Source organism: Lynx rufus, unplaced genomic scaffold, assembly GCF_022079265.1.
Source record: "Lynx rufus isolate CCGP_SWC_20201006 ecotype Redwood Valley unplaced genomic scaffold, mLynRuf1.p SCAF_2, whole genome shotgun sequence".
Classification (NCBI taxonomy): Eukaryota; Metazoa; Chordata; class Mammalia; order Carnivora; family Felidae; genus Lynx; species Lynx rufus.
In genome coordinates this window covers 159,140,817-159,165,477 of record NW_025814834.1, presented here as the reverse complement: position 1 = coordinate 159,165,477, position 24,661 = coordinate 159,140,817, and the positions used below count along the sequence as shown (strand labels likewise).

At 35.8% G+C, this 24,661-nt stretch overlaps 1 protein-coding gene across 1 annotated transcript; it reads right to left on the bottom strand.

The window, feature by feature from the left end:
- Positions 1 to 1,127: 1,127 nt before the first annotated feature.
- Positions 1,128 to 21,980, bottom strand: ASB17 (ankyrin repeat and SOCS box containing 17). Its single transcript, XM_047082832.1, has 3 exons — positions 21,580 to 21,980; positions 3,296 to 3,575; positions 1,128 to 1,334 (listed from the first exon to the last, which is right to left on the bottom strand). The coding sequence occupies exons 1-3, from the start codon at positions 21,978 to 21,980 to the stop codon at positions 1,128 to 1,130; spliced, it is 888 nt and encodes a 295-aa protein (XP_046938788.1).
- Positions 21,981 to 24,661: the final 2,681 nt, after the last annotated feature.

Below are 24,661 nucleotides of genomic sequence, written 5' to 3'. Positions count from 1 at the left end.
TATCATCTTGTTCCTGACCCCCACCCTTTATTGGCTAATTCTTCACCTCATATTTTTTGTGACAAAAAAGGAATCATAGCTTAATTTCCTTGACTATTCCCTACTACCAAGCACAATATTTTATTTGCAAAGGAATTTAATAAATACTTGTTGATAGGAATGCACAATATAAAATATTACCTAGCTTAGAAGATACTAAGCATAGAAGCTTCAGAATATTAATATGACCAAAATTTCCGTAAATAACAAGAATGATTTTTTTTTATTTTTTTAATGTTTATTTATTTTAGACAGAGACAGAGCGCAAGCAGGGAAGGGGCAGAGAGAGAGGGAGACACAGAATCGGAAGCAGTCTCCAGGCTCTGAGCTGTCGGCACTGAGCCCGACGTGGGGCTCAAACTCACGAACTGTGAGATCATGACCTGAGCTGAAGTCGGACGCTCAACCGACTGAGCCACCCAGGCACCCCACAAGAATGATTTTTAAGAACAGATTAAAAAGGTAAATCTAAAATATAACAAAAAACATATAATTTGTTCCACTATATAGAAAGGTAGAGCCATATATTGATTTAAAGTTGATTTATTTAGGGTGTCATGTGAAATTATATTTATAAAGAGTGTGAATGTGGGCAAAGGGAAGAGAAAAAAGGGGGGTGAGAGAGAGAAAGAGAGAGAGAGGGAGAGAATCCCAAGCAGGCTTCACGCCCTGTGCGGAGGCCAAATTGGGGCTCGATCCCATGACTCTGGGATCCTAACCTGAGCCAAAATCATGAGTCAGATGCTCAACCGATTGAGCCACCAGGCACCCCAAAATTCTATTTCCTTTTTTTTAAATGTCCATTTATTTTTGAGACAGAGAGTGCAAGCAGGGAGGGGCAAAGAGAGAGAAATAGAGGATCAGAAGCAGGCTCTGTGCTGACAGCAGACAGCCTGATGCAGGGCTCAAACTCATGAGCTGTGAGATCATGACCTCAGCCAGAGTCGGGCGCTTAACCAACTGAGCCACATAGGCGACCCTCTAATGGAATATTCAGTGCAATAAGAATTTATATGAAGTTAATAGTTTATTAACTTCTAAACCATACAATGGTGAGTACCTTAAAGAATTCAGGACACAGATGTGTATTAACTTTCTAAATTCAGGTAGTTCTGCAGACGAACTGGTATTAGAAGTGAAAATATTCCATTTGGGAGCATATTGTTGGTCAGTAGTTGAGCCCTGATGGTTATTCTGCAAAGATGTAATAATTCACATGGATCTTTGTATCTTGTTGAAGGAATGTAGTCCAGCCAGTTAGAAATAATTGGACGTCTTCCTAAACTTAGTTGTGTCTGAAGAAAGGAGAGATATTTTAATTTTGTAACATTAATCATTGGTTAGTTCAAATTATCAATATTTTTATTTTGTATTTAAATTCAGAAAATAGGGGCGCCTGGGTGGCTCAGTTGGTTAAACATACAACTTCAGCTCAGGTCATGATCTGACCTGAGTCAGTTCGTGAGTTCGGGCCCCGTGTCGGCCTCTGTACTGACAGCTCAGGGCCTGGAGCCTGCTTCTGATTCTGTGTCTCCTTCCCCTCAGCTACCTCCCTTGCTCACACTTTGTCTCTGTCTCAAAAATAAATAAAGATTAAAATAGAAATAGATTTTAAATTTATGTAACCCTTATATTTTTTCCTAAGCATTTTTCCAAAGTATTTTTATTCCCATTTTACTCTCACAATGATATATAAAGTTTAAATAATATGTCTAAGGACACAAAACATAATTTCTTACAACTATGAATCTGTGTATGTTTTTAATTTTAGACAAATCACACACTTAAGTTTTATCAGCTTTTCCTTCCAGAGTAGTGTTGTCAACTTGGCTATACACTGAATTATCTAGGGGATTTTAAAATATACCAACACTGAGATTTTACTCCAGAAATATTGATTCAGTTCATCTAAGGTTGGGTACAAACAACAGAAATTCTAAAAGTCCCCTTAGGTGATTCTATTGTAGAATACTGCTAAACCATGAGAAGTCCTGATAGGAGGCTTAACGAAATGAAACGATACATTTTTAAGTTTTAGTTAGGATATCCCTTTTAAAGATTTACTTCTAGAAGTCAAATGCTAATGCGGTTGACTTAAGAGTAAAAGACATTGCTGTAATACAGAGAGATTTCTCCAATAGAACCTACACCCTACAGACTATATGGTACTTTTATTTAAAAGATATATAAGGGGCACCTCGGCGGCTCAGTCGTTTGAGCGTCCAACTTCAGCTCAGGTCATGCTCTCACAGTTCTTGAGTTCAAGCCCCACGTCAGGCTCTGTGCTGACAGCTCAGAGCCTGGAGCCTGCTTCGGATTCTGTGTCTCCCTCCCTCTCTGCCCCTAACCCACTCACATTCTGTCTCTGTCTCTCTCAAAAATAAATAAACATTAAAAATAAATAAATAAAAGATATATGCTATTTTATTATCTATTCAATAATCAGCTAATTAAAGAACGGTATATGCTTAGCACTGAGCTCTGTGCTTGGGATCATTGCTAAGGTATGCAAAATAGTCTCTGCTTATAAAACTGAGGGATAGATATTTTTTTAAAAAAATTTTAATGTTTATTTTTGAGAGAAAAAGCACACATGTGGGGGGGTGGGGAGGGACAGAGGCAGAGGCAGACAGAGAATCCAAAGCAGGCTCCACCTTGTCAGCACAAAACCAACATGGGGCTCAGACCCATGAACGGTGAGATCATGACCTGAGCCAACGTCAGATGCTCAGCCAACTGAGCCACTCAGACACCCCGAGGGACAGATATTTTCAGTTGCACAAATATTTTAAGCCTTTATATTTTTATTTCTCAGCATGTGATTGTGAGAAAAAAATCTCTCATTTTAAAATATTCTTCAAAAGGGTCTATTAAATTTTTATTTTATTGTGTTAAGACATAGAAATCCTAATGAACACAGGTTGTTATGTAATTAAAATGTAATAATATGTACCTACTTAGTAACTACTAAAACTATAGATTTAACTTTTTAAATGATTTCATATTTAGAAGACAAAATTGTAAAATAAAGGGCTAAAATTATTTCATATTTAGAAGACAAAATTATGAAATAAAGGACTAAGGTCTGAGATAATTTAGATTTTACCTATTTTTAATTTAAAAGCCTACACTCAATGATTAATCTTTCACTGGATATAGTTCATAGATTAGAAGTTAACTTCATTCTTGTCTCACAACTTAATCTTAAAATTGATCAATATTTGAGCCCACATGCAAAGAACAGTATTTTGCTTACCTCTATTTCCCTAATTGAAATGGCAGAAAGCACTCTGGAACATAGCTGTAAACATGTTTTGGCATCTTCCTGGATGTCTACTAATTCATGATCAACCATTATTCTCACTCTTGAAGGGTAGAGCAATATTGTTATCACAATGTTGATAGGGTTTTTTTCTCTTTCTAAGATTCCATATTGCAGGAGTATTTTTAAGATAGTAGATTGTCTTGTCTGAGCTACATAGAGTAGAGGTGTAATACCACTTAGTGGGCTTGGACAGTATACTGGTGTGAAAGTTCTGTGAATCAAACAAACAAAAATTTCATTGAATACAGAATTAAGAAACGTGGTAAACATTTTTTCTTAACAGTAATAGGAAAATAATAATATTATCTTAAGTATTAAATGTCTTAAATAACTTTTAATGTAACTTTACCCTTATATATGACTTAAAAATATATTTATTTATTTTGAGAGAGAGAGAATCCCAAGCAGGCTCTGCACTGACAGAGCTGTATCTCATGAGCCATTAAATGATCATGACCTGAGCCGAAATCAAGCTGGACCCTTAACTGACAGAACCACCCAGGCGCCCCTACCTTAATGTATGTCTTAACAAGGGTTTTTCACTCTATGAATCTAGACCAAACTGTAAATTAAAAAATGAGAAAATCCTTATTACACATTTAAACTTTGAACTTGTAAAAACAAACAAAAAAAAGATTTAAATGTGTGGAAAGTGTTTACTTTTAGTAATAGCAATTTTGTTTCTCATTGGAGAAATCCATTGTTACTAGAACCAGTATTATAAAAGTCATGTAGCTCTGGAAAATTTAAAACAGAAAAGGGAAAAAGGCTTTTTTAAAATTTCACTTTATTAAAACAACACAATTTTTTTGTTTGCTTTTCTTCTTGATCATATATCAGTCATGAATTGAGTTTGGAGATTAGATGAGAAAAGAGTAAGTGCAATTACCTTAATTCTATTTTTTTATTCACTTTATTTTGAGAGGGGGGCAGAGAGAGAGGGAGGGAGGGAGCGATGCAGAATCCCAAGCAGGCCCTGCACTGCATGGAGCCTGAGTCAGGGCTTGAACCAACAAACTGTGAGATCATAATCTGAGCCGAAATCAACATTTCGAAGTCAGACATTTAACCAACTTAGCCACCTATGTATCCCCTATTTTTTTTTTTTTTGCTTTAATAAAATTAGAGTTGGTAATTGCAGGTAGGTTGAAGCAATGAAAGTTTTATTTTATTTTTTTTCTAATTTGAGGTAGTCTTTGCAATTCTTTCAGTTAATGCACATTTATGTTTGCTAATCAATTGGTCTCTATATGTAGATAGGACATGGTATAACCAACTACAGGGGATTTTATATATTTGTTTAAAGTTTATTTGGAGAGTGTAAGTGCATGCTAGAGGGGGAGGGGCAGAGAAAGAGGGAGAGAGAGAATCACAAGCAGGCTCCCCAGTGTCAGTGCAGAGCCAGACTCGGGGTTTGATTTTATGAACCTCAAGATCATGATCTGAGTTGAAACTAAAAGTCAGGTGCTTAATGCACTGAGCCAGCCAGGCACCCCCACAGTGGATTTTATATTATCAAGCCTTGATTTGGCCAAATAAAAATAACTTACAGGACTAAAGCAATGGAAATTTCATTCATGATCTTTTGTCTCTGGAGTTCTCTTGATTGGTCTAATAAAATACTAATATGTTTTGCAGAACAGCATATAAACTATAAATACTGGTTTTGGACAACTATGTAGAGCAAGGACAGCATTATTCAAAATGAGGAACTTTAAGATTGCATGTACTTAATAAGGGAGGCAACATGGTATAATGTGGTAGACAATGGAGATTTAAGGGTTCTAGATTTTAGGTTTTGATTCTCCTAACTAGCTCTATGGTGTTGGGTTAGTCCACCTCCCTGAGTCTTAGTTTTCTTATGCATTTATGTATTCATTTGTTCATGATTAATTTATTCAACACTTGATTTTCCAGAGTGTACTGAGTACTAGATATACAGAGATGAAAGTTACAGTCCTTCATATCAAGATGCTTATCATAGTCTAGTAAGGAAAATGGATAAATAATTCAATAATACAACACAAAATGATAATTGCTAGGATAGAAACATTCTTGTGTGCTATAAAAGCGCTGAAGGGGAGCGCTTTACCTGGAATAACAATTATTTATAGGTTATCCTGGAGCTAAGATTTGAAGGATTAGTGGGTATTTATCAATGAAAAGATTGGAAGGAATGTTTCATTTATAAGCATAAAGCAACACTGGAGGATTATCATACCTGAACTAACTGTATAAAATGAATGTTTTGTGTTTGATAAGTTCTCTGGTTGAAGTGTGTTTAGAAGTCCTAAATACCTCCCTTGTAGTAATTCCCAAGGAGCTCCAGGAGAACCATTTGAAAATCACTAGACCAACCAGTTCATCTCCAAAGCTTCACTGAGTCTTGAAATGCCAAGATTTTGTGATTTAAAAAAATAGTGTGGTGTAGTAGAGAGTAGTATATTAGAAATGAAAGAGTGGATGGGGCGCCTGGGTGGCTCAGTCGGTTGGGCGGCCGACTTCGGCTCAGGTCATGATCTCGCGGTCCGTGGGTTCGGGCCCCGCGTCGGGCTCTGTGCTGACGGCTTGGAGCCTGGAGCCTGGAGCCTGTTTCGGATTCTGTGTCTCCCTCTCTCTGACCCTCCCCCGTTCATGCTCTGTCTCTCTCTGTCTCAAAAATAAATTAAAAAAAAAAAGAGTGGGTTTTTGCTGTAACTCTGCCAGTTCTGTATGTAAATGTGCACATGGGAATCATCTCCAGATCAGTATTGCCCTGGACATCTCATCTTTTTCACACATACTTCCAATATGTATCTCAATTGAACTCCTAAACTACTTCTCCTTCTGCATTCCCTACCTTGCTTATTGGTACTCACTTTCCCAAAACTATTGCATGCATCTTTTTCACATTGATTTGTATGCTCTTGCCCTCCCTTTTCAATTCTGGGACAAGTCTTGCTCATCGTATAAGACTCTAATAAACTCTTGTGAAGATTTCTTTGATGACCTAATCTTCCTCTTTATGTGACACTTTGTATATTCCTCCATTAAGCCCATATCATTTTGGACAAATTGTTTAATGTCTCTAATCTTTCATTTTCTCATCTTCAAAATAAATAGGTAAGCAAGATGAGCAAAAAAATTAAATCTTCACAAAGGCAACAATTTTTTGTCTGGTTAATCCACTATTATATCCCAAAATTCCTATAATCTTACCCTAGAGTAGACATTTAAATATTTATTATTTGATTTTTTACTATTATTCAGAAATATATATATATATATAATTAAATTTATTTGGTGGTTTCTGGATCTAACAAGACTTTTAGTGAGGCACAATTATTGCCATTTTTCAAAGACAATCTGAATTATTCATCTTGCTCTTTTTTTTAATCTTTTTTGATGAAGTATAATTGATATATAACATATTAGTTTCAGGTCTACAAAATAATTATTCAATATTTGTATACATTGTGAAATGAATATCACAATAAGTCTAGTTACCATCTGTCCTCATGAAAAGTTATAAAAATTTTTTTCTTGTGATGAGAACTTTGAAGATCTACTCTCAGCAACTTTCAAACATGTGATAAAATATTATTGACTATAGTAATCATGTTATAAGTTACATTGTCATGAGTTATTTATTTTAAGCTGGAAGTTTATACTTCTTGACCCCCTTACCCATTACACCTACCCCTAACCCCTCTTCACTCTAGCAACCATCAACCTGTTCTGTGTCTATAAGTTTTGTTTGCATGTTTGATTTGTTTTTTAGATTCTGTATTTAAGTGAAATCATATGGTATTTGTCTTTCTCTAACTCATTTCACTTAGCATAATACCCTCAACGTCATTCCATGTTGTTGCAAATGACAAGATTTCATTCTTTTTTATGTCTGAGTCATATTTCAATGTGTGTGTGTGTATCACATCTTTTTTTTTTAATTTTAGTTAATTAACATACAGTGGACTACTGGCCCCTTAGGAGTAGAATTCAGTAATTCGTCACTTACATACAGCATCCAGTGCTCATCATCACAGCAAGTGTCCTCCTTAGTACCCATCACCCATCTAGCCCATCTCCCACCCACTTCCCTCTGTCAACCCATAGTTTGTTCTCTGTCATTAAGAATCTCTTCTGGTTTATTTCCCTCTCTTCTCTTCCCCCCAACTTCCCTTATGTTCATCTGTTTTGTTTCTTAAATTCCACATATAAGTGAAATCATATGGTATTTATCTTTCTCTGATTTATTTCACTTAGCATAGCTAGCTCCATCCACATCATTGCAAATGGCAAAATTTCATTCTTTTTGATGGATGAGTAATATTCCATTATCTATCTATGTATCTATATTTTCTATATCTATGTATCTATATATCTGTATATCTATTTCTCATCTTCTTTATCCATTCATCAATTGATGGACATTTGGGCTCTCTCCATAGTTTGGCTATTGTTGATAATGCTGGTATAAACATTGGGGTGCATGTACCCTTCAGATCTGTATTTTTGTATCCTTTGGGTAAATACCTAATGGTACAATTGCTGGATCATAGGGTAGTTCTATTTTTAGTGTGCTTTTTGTTTGTTTGTTTGTTTGTTTTAAGTTTATTTATTTTTGAGAGAGAGAGAGAGAGACAGATGAGCAGGGGAGGGGCAGAGAGAGGGGAGAAAGAGAATTCCAAGAAGGATCCGCACTGTCATCATGGAGCGTGATATGGGGCTCATGACCTGAGCCAAATCAAGAATCAGATGCTCAACTGAGTCACCCAGGCACCCCTTTTTTAGTTTTTTGGAGAGACCTCCATGCTATTCTCCAAAGTGTACCAGTTTGCATTTCTACCAACAGTGTAAGAGGGTTCCCCTTTCTCTGCATCCTCACCAACACCTGTTGTTTCTCGTGTTGTTAATTTTTGCCATTCTGAAATGTGTGAGATGCTATCTCATGGTTTTGATTTGTGTTTCCCTGATGATGAGTGATGTTTAGCATCTTTTCATGTGTCTGTTAGCCATCTGGATGTCTTCTTTGGAAAAGTATCTATTCATATACTAACCCATTTCTTAACTGGGTTATTTGGTTTTTGGGTGTTGAGTTGTAAGTTCTTTATAGATTTGGGATACTAAGCCTTTATCAGATAAGTTGTTTGCAAATATTTTCTCCCATTCCATAGGCTGCCTTTTAGTTTTGTTGATTGTTTCCTTCACTATGCAGAAGCTTTTTATCTTAATGAAGTCCCAGTAGCCCAATAGTTCATGTTTGCTTTTATTTTCCTTGCCTTTGGCAATGTGTCTAGGAAGAAGTTGCTGTGACCAAGGTCAAAGAGGTCACTGCCGGTGTTCTCTAGTATTTTGATGGTTTCTTGTCTCACATTTAGGTCTTTCATCCATTTTGAATTTATTTTTCTGTATTCATTACTTACATACAGCATCCAGTGCTGAAAGTGTTCCACTTTCATTGTTCTACATGTCAGTGTCCAGTTCTCCTAACACCATTTGTTGAAGAGACTCTTTTTCTTTTGTATGTTATTTCGTGCTTTGTTGAAGAGTAGGTGACTGTATAGTTGTGGGTCCATTTCTGGGTTTTCTATTATGTTCCATTGACCCACGTGTCTGTTTTTGTGCCAGTACCATACTCTCTTGATGACTACAGCTTTGTAATATAGCTTGAAATCTGGAATCCTGAAGCCTCCAGTTTTGTTTTTCTTTTTCAGGATTGCTTTGGCTTCAGGGTCTTTTGAATACATGTCCTTTATCCATTCATCCATCGATAGACATTATGTTGTTTCTATATGTTGGCTATTGTAAATAATGCTGTCATGAACAAAGGGGTGCATGTATCTTTTTGAATTTGGGTTTTTGTTTTTGTTTTGTTTTGTTTTTTCAGGTAAATACCCAGAAGTAGAATTGCTGGATCCTATGGCAGTTCTATTTTTAATTTTTTCAGGAACCTCCATATTGTTTTCCATAGTGGTTGCACCAATTTTCATTCCCACCAATACTGCATAAGAGGTTTCCTTTTCTTTATATCCTTGACAACACTTGTTAATTTTTGTCTTTTTGATAACAGCCATTCTGACAGGTGTGAAATGATATCTCATAGTTTTGATTTGCATTTCCCTGATTACTGATGTTGAGCATCTTTTCATGTGCCTGTTAGTCATCTGTATATCTTTTGAAAAATGTTTCTTCAGATCCTTTGCCCATTTAACAATTTTTTTTAATGTTTATTATTATTTTTTTTAACTGGGGGAGAGAGAGAGAGAGAGAGAGAGTGCAAGCAGGGGAGGGGCTGGGGGGAGAGAAACACCGAATCCCAAGCAGACTCCAGGCTTTGAGCTGTCAGCACAGAGCCTGACCCAGGGCTTGAATGAGCTGTGAGATCATGACCTGAACTGAAGTCAGATACTTAACTGACTGAACCTCCCAGGTGCCCAATCCTTTACCTCTTTTTAATACAATTTTTAAAAATTGAGTTGAATGAGTTCTTTATATATTTTGGATAATAACCCCTTATCAGATATATCATTTGCAAGTATTTTTTCCTATTCAGTGGGTTACCTTTTTGTTTTATTGATGATTTGCTTCACTATGCAGAAGCTTTTTAGCTTACTTTTGCTTTTGTTGCTACTGTCTTTGGAGTCAGATTGTAAAAAATATTGCCAAGAATAATGTCAAGGAAATTATTGCCTGTGTTTTCTTCTAGGAGTTTTGTGGTTTCTGGTCTTACATTCAGGTTTTTAATCAATTTTGAGTTAATTTTTGTGTGTGGTGTAAGACAGTGGTCCAGTTTCATTCTTTTGTGTCTGACCAGTTTTCCCAACATCATTTATTGAAGAGACTATCATTTCCCATTATATAGTCTTGTCTCCTTTTTCATAAAATTAATTAACTATATATGCATGGGTTTATTTCTGGTCTCTCTCTTTTGTTCCATTGATGTATGTGTCTGTTTTTATGATAATTCCATACTGTTGTGATGTGATTATTATCTTTTTAATAATAGTTTGAAATCTGGGAGCATGATGCATCCAGTTTTTTTTTTTCTTTTTCAAGGCCACTTTCACTATTCAAGATCTTTTCTGTTTCAATACAAATTTTAGAGTTGTTCTAATTCTGTGAAAAATGATATTCAAATTTTGATAGGGATCATATTGAATCTGTAGATTACCATATGAACATTTCGATAATATTGATTCTTCCAATCCATAAGCACAGAGTATCTTTCCACTTATTTGTATCTTCTTCAGTTTCTTTCATCAGTGTCTTATAGTTTTCAGAGTACAGATCTTTCACCACCTTGGTTAAATTTATTTCTAGGTATTTTATTCTTTTTGAAGCAGTTGTAAATGAGATTGTTTTCTTAATTTGTTTTGCTGATGGTTCATTGTCAGTATTTAAAACCGCAACAGATTTTTGTGTATTGATTTTATACATGGCAACTTTACTGAGTTTATTAGTTTTAACTACTTTGGTGGAATCTTTAGGGCTTTGTAAATGAAAATCATGTCATCTACATATGGTGACAGTTTTACTTTTTCCTTTCCAATTTGGATGTCTTTTAATTAATTAATTAACTTACCTACCTACCCACCTACCTACCTAATTCTTCTGTCTACGATTTTTAATACTATGTTGACTAAAAGTGTTGAGAATGGGTATCCTTGTCTTGTTCCTTATCTTAAAGGAAAAGCTTTCAGCTTTTCAGCATTGAGTATGATGTTAGTTGTAGGTTTGTCATATACAGTCTTTATGATGTTGAGGTACCTTCTGTCTATACCCACTGTGTTGGGTTTTTTAAATCATAAATGGATGTTCAATTTTTCAAATGCTTTATCTTCATCTATTTAGATGATCATATAATTTTCATGCTTCATTTTGTTAATGAGATATTTTATGTTGATTGATTTGGAGGTATTGAACCATCTTTGCATCCCTGTAATAAATCCTACTTGATCATAATGTGTGATCCTTTTGATGTATTGCTGAATTTGGCTTGCTAATATTTTATTGAGGATTTTTGCATGTGTGTTCTTCAGAGATATTGGGCTGTTTTATTATTTCTATTTCTATTATTTCAGTTTTTATATTTATTTTCAGTGTCTGTGTCTGGTTTTGCCATTAGGGTAGTTCCGGCCTTGTAAAATGAGTTTGGAAGTGTTCCCTCATTTTCAGTTTTTGGAAGGGTTTGAGAAGGATAGGTATCTAATCTTCTTTGAATATTTAGCAGAACTCAAGTAAAGCTGTCTGGTCCTGGACTTCTGTTTGTTGGGAGGTTTGTGATTATTGATTCAATCTGCATACTAGTATTTGGTTTATTCAGGCTTTCTATTTCTTTATGATTGATTCAGTCTTGGAAGACTGTTTCTAGGAATTTATCCATTTCTTTTAGGTTGTTGACTATTGATGTGTAATTGTTCATAATTGTCTCTTATGATCCTTTGTATTTCTTTGGTATCAGTTGTAATTTTTCTTTCATTTCTGACTTTTTTATTTGGACTCTTTCTTGATGAATCTGACTAAAGTTTTGTCAGTTTTGTTTATCTTTTCAGCAAACCAGTTCTTAGTTTCATTGATCTTTTTTTGTTTTATTTTTAGTTTTTATTTCATTTAATTTTTGCTCTGATATTATGTCCTTCTCATAGCTTTGAGCTTTGTTTTTCTTTTTCTAGTTCCTTTTGTTTTTTGTTGTTTTTTTTTTTAATTTTTTTTTTAACGTGTATTCATTTTTGAGACAGAGAGAGACAGAGCATGAATGGGGGAGGGTCAGAGAGAGGGAGACACAGAATCCGAAACAGGCTCCAGGCTCTGAGCTGTCAGCACAGAGCCCGACGCGGGGCTCGAACTCACAGACCGCGAGATCATGACCTGAGCTGAAGTCGGCCACTTAACCGACTGAGCCACCCAGGCACCCCTTCTAGTTCCTTTTGGTGTAAAGTTAGTTTATTTGAGATTTGTCTTGTTTTTTGTTTTTGTTTTTGGTTTTTTTTGAAGTAGGCCTGTATCACTATAATCTTCCCAATTCGAACTGCTTTTGCTGCATTTCATTGATTTTGGTAAGTTGTATTTCTATTTTCATTTATCTCAAGGTGTTTAAAAAATTCTTTTAATGTTTATTTGTTTTTGAGAGAGAGAGAAAGCATGAGCAGTGGAGGGACAGAGAGAGACTCCAGGCAGGCTCCAGGCTCTGTGCTGCTAGCACAGAGCCCTACACGGGGCTAGAACTCCTGAGCCATGAAATTGTGACCTGAGCTGAAGTCAGACGCTTAACCAACTGAGCCACCCAAGCGCCCTTCTCAAGGTATTTTTTGATTTCTCCTTTCATTTCTTTGTTGACACATTGGTTGTTCAGCAGCATTTTTTTTAAGTTTTATTTGAAAGAGAGCTCATGAGCATGGCGGAGGGGCAGAGAGAGAGGGAGAGAGAATCCCAAGCAGGCTCTGCACTTGTAGCACAGAACCTGATGTGGGGCCTGAAAGGTGAGATCATGAAAGGTGATATCATGACCTGAGCTGAAGTCAGACAATTAACCAACTGAGCCCCCCTGGCACTCCAGTAGTACATTTTCAAATCTCCACATATTTGTGATTTTTCCAATGTTCTTCTTATAATTTATTTATAGTGTCATATCATTGTAGTTGGAAAAGATGCTTGATATGATTTCAATCTTCTTGGATTTATTGTGATTTGTTTTGTGACCTAACATAATCTATCCTGGAGAATATTCCATGTGTACTTGGGAAGAATGTATATTTTCTTGCTTTTGTATGCAGTGTTCTGTGTTTGTGTGTGTGTGTGTGTGTGTGTGTGTGTGTGTAGTCCATATGGTGTAATGTGTCACTTAAGGTTGATGTTTTCTTATTGATTTTGTGTCTGAATGGTCAATCAATTGATGTAAATAGGGTCCCTTTCTATTGTTTTACTACTGTCAATTTTTTATATATGTTTTATGTTTAGATCTTCTATGTTGAGTGCATAAATATTTACAAATGTTAGATCTTCTTTTTGGATTAGCCCCTTTATTTTTATTTAATGCCCATTTTTGTCTGTTTTAAGGCCTATTTTATCTGATATAAGTACAGCTACCCTAACTTTTTTGTGGGGAAGGGTTTCCATTTGCATGAAACATTTTATTCCATTCCTTACTTTCAGTCTGTGTGTGTCCTTATACATGAAATGAGTTTCTTGTAGACAGTAAGGTAGAGGGATAGTGCAAAGATGGTTGGTACCTATTTGTGCTGGCACTAGCAAAGTAGATGGTGAATGCTGAAAAGATGCCCGCTGGTACCTTTGCTCTTGGAGAGTCTCAACAGGTTTCTGCCCCTCTGGCAGATAACTTAAGGTTAGCAAATGAATCTCCTTCACATATGCTCTAGGCATTTTTCAATCTGCAACTTTTGTACTTGGTCCCAAAGTGAATGAGTCTGCTTGTGAGTCTGCTAAGAGTGGAATCTCCATTCCCTACAGCCCTATTTCTTCTGGACATAAATCCTGCTGGTTTCAAAGCCAGATATGTTGGGAGTTCATCTCTCCAATGCAAGTCTCAAGGGTTGGAGTGTCTGATGTGGGGCACAAACGCCTTTCTCTTTGCAGAGAAGCTGTGTTATTTGTGAGATCCCTCTTGACTCTTCCAGTCTGTAAGTCAACGTGTTGGGGGTGGGGTTTTGGTAAGACGATGTCTCTGCTTCTTTTACCCATCTAAATGTGGCCTGTTAATCTTTCGTTGTGGAGGATCTGTTCGGCTAAGTTTTGGGGTTTTTTTTCGTTTTTTGTTTTCAGGGGGAATTGTTGCATATGTAGCTGTAGATTATGTTGTATCCACTGGAGGAGATGAGTTTAGGATTCTCCTACACTGTCATCTTGAACCACCTCTGATCTTGCTCACTCTTAAGATATTTGACTAAGAATCTTGTAAGTATAGGAATTCAGGGGATTTACAGGACAAAGATAGCATAAGTGGTCCTGGTTAAGATTTAGAGATATTAGTTGATTTTAAGTCATTAAGATTGATACTACCTTTAGAAGATATTTTAGAACACAAATGTTGAAAACATAACTAAAACTCAAATAGGTTTAAAATGAGATTTAAAAGTCTAATCTGTACCCAAATGACATGATTAATCCTCATGTTTAAAGAGCATGTTACTATAAACCAAAATTTGCTTAATCTGTACTGACAGTTAATTATGGCAATACTTATATGGATGGAGTAAGGCGAGCACAGCAAGAATTAGTTTTTAAATGTGAAGTTAATGAACTGAACCCTCTGTGTCTGAAAACCTGTCATATATGCTTATTAAATGGGGCATAATATTTCCATATAGACATGCAGAGAATGATTCAGTTTTGTAGCTATACTAATTATTTCTACTTTTTCCTACTCCTCCTTTAGTTTTTAGCCACTAAATTTAAGAGATGCTTCTCTATAATAATTTTATTTCTGATATTTAGCACAGTTGACTTTCTTGGAGCCACGTTTTGTCCTAACTTAGTAAGGCTGTTTTCACCAAGCTATCCACCTGCCTCTTTGGCTATTCCTTGTCAATAATCTTTTACTGGTTCCTCTTTCTTTCCACTTAACATAAGTAAAGAAGATATGGCCTTTTGACTAATTCATTTGATTTATGTTCTTAGGCAATTTCATCCATGACCATAACTTTAATTACTGTCTATTAACTTATTCAGCAAATATTTATTGAATGCATATTGTATGCCAAATACTGTTTTAGGTGCTTGGGATATGTGAATGAAAATAATAAAGATGCCTACTTTCCTGCTTGTATTGTAGTGAGACAAAACAGACAATACAGAATAGACATCGCAGAAAAGCAAATTTTATAATATGTTAGAAGACTTGATAAGAAAAAAAGTAGAGCAGTGTAGGAAGTGTGAAAGTGCTGGAGGGTGTACTGAGGGTATTTTCCAATTTTAAAATAGGATGATAGGAGAGGGAATTACTGAGAGATGACATTTGGATGAAGAATAAGGAGATCAAGAAATTGACCACTTGGATATTTAAGGACCCTAAGGCAGGTGAGTGTTCCTGGAGTGGTGAGGGAAGAGTAAGGGAGCCAGTGTAGCTGAAAGAGTGACAAGGCTGAGGAGTAGTAGGAAACAAGAACAGAGATAATGGGATGCCACATCATGTAGAGCCTTGTAGATCACTGAAAGGACTTCATCTTTTACTCTAAGTGGAATGGAGGAGCCATTAGAGATTTTGAGTAGAAAAGCAATGTGATCTTATATTTGTTGAGAATTTATTCTGAGGAGGAAAATTATTTATATGAGGAGGAAATTTATATGAGGAGGAAAATTACTTGGTGCCAGCCAATAACAGTAGAAATAGTCAGATTCTGTATACTGTTTGAAGGTAGAACCAACAGATATCCTGACATACAAGATGTGGAATGTAAAAGAAAGAGACTCAAGTATGACACTATCTAATCACCTACTGCTTATCTGTACCTGGATATCTCTTAGGTAATGCAAACTCCTATGTCCCAACCTGGCTTTTTAGATCCTTTGCAATAATCTTGATAGGTTTGTGGTATGACCATTATGGTAGACTGAATAATGCCTCTCAAAATGGCAAAATGGATTTTGCAGATGTAATTAAGATAAGGATCTTGAGGGGTGCTAGGGTGGCTCAGTTGGTTAAGCCTCCAACTCTTGATTTCAGCTCAGGTCATAATCTAATAGTCTGCGAGACTGAGCCCTGCATTGGGCTCTGCATTGAGAGTAGAGCCTGCTTGGAATTCATTCTCTCTCTCTCTCTCTCTCTCTCTCTGCCCCTCCGCCCATCAAAATAAATAAATAAACATTAAAAAAAAAGATGGGAGATAATGCAGGTGGACCCAATGAAATCACAAGGGTCCTTACAAGAAGTGTCAGAGAACAGTAGAAGCAGAGCCAGTGAAGGAGTTATGACTCTACAGTGCTGACTTTGAAGATGGAGGAAGAGGCCATGAACCAAGGAATTCAGGCAGCCTCTAGAAGCTCGGTAGGGAACAGATTCTCCTGAAGAGCCACTAGAAAGATTTTAGTCCAATAACCTCATTTTGGGCTTCTGACCTCCAGAACTATAAAAGAATACATTTGTATCATCTTAAGCCACTGCGTTTGTAGCAATTTTATTACAACAGTAAGAGGAAACTAATACAAACATCAACCAGTCTTAAAATTTAGAAATCTTAAATTAACACTTCTCTCTTTTTGATGCTTCTTTTCTAATTACAATGTTTTGTTATTCAACTTAAATTGTTAAGTTGAATTATTTCTTCTTTCCCCTACTGCTATTTAGTTTAACTTCTTATTATGTTTTACCTGGACTGTTATGGTATCAAAGCATAGCCAGGAGTTGGAGAAGATGGTGGCAGAGCAGAATTAGTTCTTTTCCCCAAACTATTATATACACATGTAAGCTAAGTTAGCATGGGGTGCCCATTATGCAAATTCAGTTTCAAGCAACTTCTCTAACCATCTACACCTTTTTGATAAGATTACTTTCCCCAACCGTTTTTATATAGAAGGTCTGGAACTGTCATTGTGCCAGAGTATTTGAGCAGCCTTCTGACTGGTCTCCTTGCCTCTAGCCCCTTCCTACAGTCTAGTCTTCAAATGGGAGCTGATGAATCTTTTCATACTACAAGTCTGACCTTCACTAGTTAGGCATCACTCATGGTGTAAATTTCAAATTCCTTAGTATGGCCTACAAAATCCTGCAAGCTTTCACTTCTAGGCTTCATATCCCGCTACTACCTGATTTCCTATCTCACTTTCTAGCAATTGTCCATAATCACTGGATGCAACATGTTGTTTGTGTCTCCTTTGGTTTTAGTCATCCTGCCTCTGCCTAGATTACAATTCTTCAAGGGAAAAGAACAGAAGATTCCCTTTCATTTTTTAAAAACCAATTTAAGATATCCTATCTTCTAGATAGTCTTGTATCTACTCCTCCACAGTAGTGTTTAACAACTCGTTTCTCTGTTCTCTCCACCTGCACATGCTTTTGTGTTTGCATTTATGGTATAATTACAATATTTATTGTTCACTTACTAGTCTGTGAGCTCTCCAAAATCAGGATATATGGCTATTTTATTTTAGTATTCCCATCAAATAACACAGTGCTTGGCACTTAGAAAATTCTTAATAAATGATTATTGTTATTTTAACTGAATGACATCATCTCTCTTTAATCACTTGTAGACTGTCATACAGTGGCATTTAGATTAATATTGCAGGTTTGTTGTAAAAATGAACAAACTTAAGTTCCTTTCCCTCATTAGTTCTATCTCCTCCCCTTCAAGGACTTATTCAGACACTTCCTTATTATAATAAGAAAATTATCATATTGGAGTGTATGCAGAGGAGGGTGACCAAAAAATGATGCTGCTGCTTTAGGAATAAAGAACAACAGATAATAGGAAACTTAAGATATTCATTTTGGGGACATATTAGCTGTGTTCAAATATCTGAGAGATCTTCATGTAGGAGAGAAATAGACTTTGTTCTCTATAGTTCTGGGGGCAGAACTGGAGAAATGGAGACAGATTGCAATGCACTATGAGGAAGAAATATCTAATAATGTTGCATAAAAAGTTCACTTTGTCATTCAACAAAATCTTGATTGAGCACTTTCTGTGTATGTACATAGTTCTTGGCACTGAGGATTCAATGTTGAGGAAGTAGTTGAGATTTTTTCCTCTCATGGAGCTTACTTTTTTTTTTTAATTTTTTAATGTTTACTTATTTTTGAGAGAGAAAGAGACAGAATGTGAGTGGAGGAGGGGCAGAGGGAGAGGGAGACACAGAATCTGAAGCGGGCTTCAGGCTCTGAGCTGTCAGCACAGAGCCCAATGCAGGGCTCAAACCCGTAAATCATGAGATCATGGACCTAAGCCAAACGCTTAACTGACTGAGCCACCCAGGCACCCTTCATGGAGCTTACTTTTAATGACAGTGGACCGTGAACAAATCAGTGGGGGGGGGGGGACCAGCAGCAGCAAATGAGCATATAGTGATCGATGTTGTGTAGAGAATTAAATAGTGTTATGATATTTGAATGAGTGGCTTCTTTAGAAGGTGTGACCACCTGTCTGAAGAGATGACATTTATACTGTGTTCCAGCTGATAAAAAGGAACTAACCATTGGAAGAACTGAGTGAAGAAATTTCCAGGCAGAGGGAACACTTTTTTTTTTCAATTTAGTTTTTTAAATTTGAGCATAATTGACATACAATGTTACATTAGTTTCACGTGTACATCACAGTAGCTCAACAAGTTTATGCATTTTATGCTATGCTCACCACAAATGTAGCTACCATCTATCACCATACAATGCTATTACAGTATAATTAACTATATTCTATATGTTGTGCCTTTTATTCCTGCGACTTACTCATTCCATAACTGGAAGCTTGTATCTCCCAGTCCCCTTCACCCATATGACCCATCCCTCTATGCCCTTCCCTCTGGCAACCATCAGTTTGTTCCCTGTATTTATGGGTATTTTTCTGTTTTTCTTTATTCATTTGTTTTGCTAATTAGATTCCACATATGAGTGAAATCATATGATATTTGTCTTTCTCAGTCTGACTTCTTTCACTTGGAGGTAAACAGTTACTACAGGGCCTTCAGACAGGAATGAAATTGAAGATATTCAAGAAACAAAAGGGTCTGTATGGCTGGATATAGTGCTCAAGGGGGAAGAATGACATGAGATTGGATTTGGTTGATATAGTGAGAGGTCAGATCATGTAGGGCTTTTAAACAATGGGTATTGAGTTTGAATTTTATTCCACTTGTAGTGGGAAAGTTTTGGAAGATTTTAAGCACAAGTGGTATGACATATTTCAGTTTTTATAAGGTTTCCACAGGGTTCTGAGTCAAGAATAGATTACAGAGTTTGAGAGGGAAGAGTGGAAGCTGAAAGACTCGAGCAGTCTATAGCGGTTGCCTAGGCAAGAAATGAATATGGCTTCACCTAGGTTAGAAATGGAGGAAATGAAAAGATGTTTAGCTAAGAGGGATATGTTTTGGAGACAGAGTCAAAAGTACTTGCTGATGTGTTGGTGAAAGAAGAAGAACCAAGAATAAATCCTGAATTTCTAACTTGAGCAACAAGATAGAACAATAGGGGCCATTAATCAAGTGGGGAATTCAGGAGAAGGAGCAGGTTGACAAGGGGAGAATGAGTTAGATCAATGTTCTGTTTTATTTCTGTTAAGTTTGAGGTGACTTGTGGAGATGTTGAATAGACAACTTCATATAGAAGGAGTCTGGAGCTCAGAGGAGAGGTCAGGGGTGAAGATAAAGACTGAAGAGTCATTCATATATATATATATATATATATATATATATATATATATATACACACACATATATATATACATAGTATTTAAGTCCTGGGGCTGGGTAAAATCTTTGAGGGAAAGGGTATACCTGGAAAAAAGAAGGGGCCCTGGGCAAAGGGATGGTTTACCTCATGAAATAGTTAACTCACTACTACTAGAGTTGTTCAAGCAGAGATCATATGAGCATCACCCAGGGATGTTTGATATAGAGTTGCTGCCCAGGGTGAAGGTTTGCTAATGAATTCTTAGATCCCATCTGAATCTGAAATTCGATGATACTGAAAGATCCAGATGATGTCATGGTACATAGAATTGGCCTCTGGGGCGCCTGGGTGGCGCAGTCGGTTAAGCGTCCGACTTCAGCCAGGTCACGATCTCACGGTCCGTGAGTTCGAGCCCCGCGTCGGGCTCTGGGCTGGTGGCTCAGAGCCTGGAGCCTGTTTCCGATTCTGTGTCTCCCTCTCTCTCTGCCCCTCCCCCGTTCATGCTCTGTCTCTCTCTGTCCCAAAAATAAATAAACGTGGAAAAAAAAAATTAAAAAAAAAAAATTAAAAAAAAAAAAAAAAAGAATTGGCCAGTAATGTGTTTCACCTTGTGGATGCATCTAAGTTAGAATTTCTTGATTTTAAAACTGTCACTTAAGACACTTGTTAATGGCACTGTATCATATCCCACTGTGTGTGTTTCTTTCATTTTCCTTCCTCCCCTTTTGCCTTCTATTTAAAACACTTTGAAGTTTTTCTTCTCTTCTTCTGTTTTACTCTATCTTTCTTTCCCATGAGCCTACCAGGGATATACATAGGCATTACTTGGCCCAGCTAGGGACACTCAGTTTTAGAAGCTGCTGATCTTTGCTATAGCTAAATATAATGGTCCTTAAAGCAATCAAAAAATATTGTTTGGGGATTTTATTTATTGATATTCCAGACTGCAGCTATCAGATTATGTACTTGGGTGATCATTAAGGAAAGCAATCTAGTGATTCTCCAATACCATAGTGATACCCAATCAAGAGAACACCTCTGCTTCAGGCAGAATCTAAATTGGTTGAGTCTTTAACTGATCTTATCTGTCTTGTTTTTCACTGCATTCATACTCTATTCATTGTGCCTAGCTAGTAGAATGCCTTATGCATAGTAAGGTGGTAGATAAATAATTTATTGAATGAATGAACAAATGCGCATTTGTTCTAATCAAACTAGTACCAAAAACTGAAGAGTATATTGGAGTTAGTACAAACTGAGTAACTTTACAATACATATTATGGGCTTTACAAAGAGGTCACATTGAATATTATATTCTATAAGATCCTCGTTCATTAGCTAGATTGACATGTTCAGACTATGAAAATTTGGTTCTCCGACAGACTTAATCAAGTATTTAACTTGCTTTGTGCTCAATTCTGGAGAATTTGGAGTCAAATTTATCAATGCTTAACATACAAATAGGGAATTATTATGTTATTAACTATTACTGAGTGAATGTGTGTGTGTATTCTGAATTATACTTTGAAAGTCATTTTTTATATGTACTAGATAGATATGCATTATCGGTATTCTCAAGAAGAGATCACAGTATTACCCCAAACAATGTCTTTGTTTAGTTAGAGAAATCTAAGTTGTCTAACATGCCATTACCTTGAGCACTAGCATGTATACTTTATAGAGCAGAACCACTAGCAATTTATTGGTACATAGTAATGTACATATAGGGGAACATTTATTGAACAAATAATGAGGAGTGTACAAATGGATGAGCAATCAAGTTAGGATTCCTTATCCTTATAGCCACCAGGCATATTTATTTGAGAAAAAAAAAGAAGTAATATAATCTCCCAAAGAGAAATTTTGTCCTTTTATGGTAAAAACATGAGATTATTACCTCCATATCAGTGCCAGGTTACAACTTCTATCTTGAACATAGTTCTTTGTTTTCTTGAGAAGCAATTCCACAAAGTCAGGATTACCCTTCCTCGCAAAAACCCAGTACAGAATAGTATTCACACATATTTCAGTAAATTCAAGATTAAAATTCAGTTCAAAACGGTATCCTGATTTTTCCACAAATGCAATATAGTCTGAGAGTAGTATGTCAAACCCATCCAAGTCGACATACCTCAGAATTTTTGCCAGGGTTCTGTAAATCCGAGGTTCGTAACAGTGATATCCCCACTGACCCAAAAACTGCAAGGATGGTCTTTTAACAATTTTGTCAATGAGATTGCAGAATATATTGCTTCTTGGACAAGAAGTCTTGTGACATAATTTGAAAGATTTACTCATTGCTATTTAAGGCAACAGTATAGAAATCAAATCACAGGAGGTCATACTGTAATCCTTCAGTTACATATTTTGATAATGTGGTAGGCTTTACTCCACAAACAGGAAGTGCCCTTTAAGCTGTAACCACAAAAATATCATATGAAATATTACCATAAGGTACTGGATGACATCACAATAGATGGTGATCTGTCATCAGCATAGGTCAGGAATTTGGTATAATATACGTAACTGGGGACATTTGAGAGGGACATACTGGATATACATGACATGTGTGGCAGCTAAGATATAATATTTTTAAGTCTAAAACTTTAGCTCAAGCCAGTATGTATGTTTATGAAGTGCTGAAAATACAGTCTATAAATTAGACAAAATAATAGTAATAACCAGGTTGATTATTCCTTTTAGGTTGTCATGTTTTGCATGAGTACTGCATTCTCACTTAAACCTCATAGGATATTTTCCTTATTTTATAGTTGAAGAAACTGAGACTTAGGAAGGTTAAGAGACCTGCCAGAAGGCACTGTATTAATTCTCAGAGAGAAAATCTGACATACAGTGTTAAACAAAATTCAGAAACTTTGTTTTAGAATTTAAAATTTTATAGATATTGTTCCTCTATAAATTAGGCAGAACATATACAGTTTGTACATTAAAGGTATATCAAGCTTGTTGTGGCATCCTTGTTCCAGGAAAATAAAGGGGAAATATGGTTGTTTTATCACTGTTTAGTAGTTTATGCTTCGGCCATCTTTCTGTTAAATTTAATACCTTACATGTATTTATTAGCAATTTTAAATGTTTTCTTTATCCTTCTCAACATTTTTCTTCTTTAGATCACAGGAAATAATGTTTCTTTAGTAAAAGGAAATTATAACTTTGGGTTTACTATAATATACTTCCACTAATACTGCATTTAATTCTGTAAGCTCTAAGCTCTCCCCAGGATAGCAGGAAAAACTAGTAACTATTGTCATCTTTCTGAAAACCAAGAGTTCCGTTATTTTCCTCTATTGGCTTTCTCTTTTTATTCTCTCCACTTCAAAAAAACTGCATTTTTAAACTGAACTATTTTTTGCTGATTTCTTAATACTATACATAAAGGTGGTAAAAAATGGAAACATTATAGAGCCAGTGAAAATTCTTCCCTGAGATAATCATGTTAGCAGTTTTATGTTTGGTCTTTCAAATATTCTTATGCTTATATATATAAATAGATATATTATTATATACCTTGTTCTTTTTACACAAATAGAATATTGTACATAACTGGTTCTATGAGCTCCTTTGTATTTATATAACAACATATCATAGGTGCACCTTTGTATGACCATTTATAATAATGGGTAACTCTTATGTATTACTATGTATGAGGCACTGTTTTAAGTACTTTATATATTAACCCCTTTAATCCTTATAACAACTCCACAGATAAGGAGGTTAAGATTCAGAGCCTTAGTGACTTGCCCAAGATGATAAGTCTTAGTAAGTGGTAAAGCTGGGATTTGGACACAGGCAGGATAGTACCAGAGATTTTATGTATATTCTCTCTGCTTCTCAAGAAAGCATTTTCCATTTTTATGGCTCATTTATGAAGAGTGGTCATGAAACAAAAGCTCTACAATTATATTCAAAACCAAAAGGAAACAGATAGTAGATAAATCCTGCTTTTGGGGAAAAAAAGTGTTATTAAAGTAATAACAATGTATATCTCTGAGTGTATAATTTCAATGTTTTTTTCTTTATAACTTTCTTTATGATTTGAATGTCAGTGAATATGTTTTTTAAATCAGATTTACATATTTACATGTTTAAAAGTAAATAAAAAATAAAAACAAGATTGAGAGAAGAGAAATTTTCCTACTTCTGTGTATGGTGAGGAACTGTGTATTTACAAAGGTCAAATAAAAAGTACATGTATATATTATATAATGCCTTAAATGTATATTTAATAGCTCTGTGTCAGTTTTAAAGGGTATCTTAAAATGCATAGCAAACTGAATTTTTACTCTTTTATTCATGAACTGAACAACCCTCCAAAAATACTTAGACTCATAATTCTGTCTCCCTCAGAACTTTGGGTTGCACAGAGCTAGTTTGTCAGGCTTCTGTCTACCTTGTGGTGTCCACTCAAATTTTTCTTAATTTTTAAGTCAAATATTTGAGGTAGGCTACTTTAAGTCATAGATTCCTGGCCAACTTATATGTCTACCACTTGGGACTGTGTCTACCACTTAGTCTAGTCAGTTGTGGCTATATGAGGCAGACAGCACAAAGTATTTAATATTACAATTAAAATGTAAAAATAATCATATAGGGGCGCCTGGGTGGCTCAGGCAGTTAAGTGTCCAACTTTGGCTCAGGTCATGATCTCACAGTTTGTGAGTTCAAGCCCCTCGTTGGGCTCTCTGCTGTCAGCGCAGAGCCTGCTTCAGATCCTTTGTCCCCCTCTCTCTCTGCCCCTTCCTCCTCTCAAAAATAAACAAACATTTAAAAAATAATAAAAAATAATAAAAAATAAATAAACATATAGATGGTTTATATCAAGCATATTAGAAATATTACTTACAAAAGAATAATAAGCACATATATGAAATTTTTAACTCTTTAAAAACTCAAGTCTAATGTTAAATCCCTCTAATTTATTAATTTACTTAATTTATTAATTTATTTAAATTTCATCA

Coding starts and splice junctions, on each gene's coding strand:
- ASB17 (XM_047082832.1), bottom strand. CDS start 21,980: ATGAGTAAATCTTTCAAATTATGTCACAAGACTTCTTGTCCAAGAAGC. Junction 3,576..21,579: donor AACCTGGCACTGATATGGAG/GTAATAATCTCA, acceptor TTTGATTCACAG/AACTTTCACACCAGTATACT. Junction 1,335..3,295: donor TTTCAATTAGGGAAATAGAG/GTAAGCAAAATA, acceptor TCCTTTCTTCAG/ACACAACTAAGTTTAGGAAG.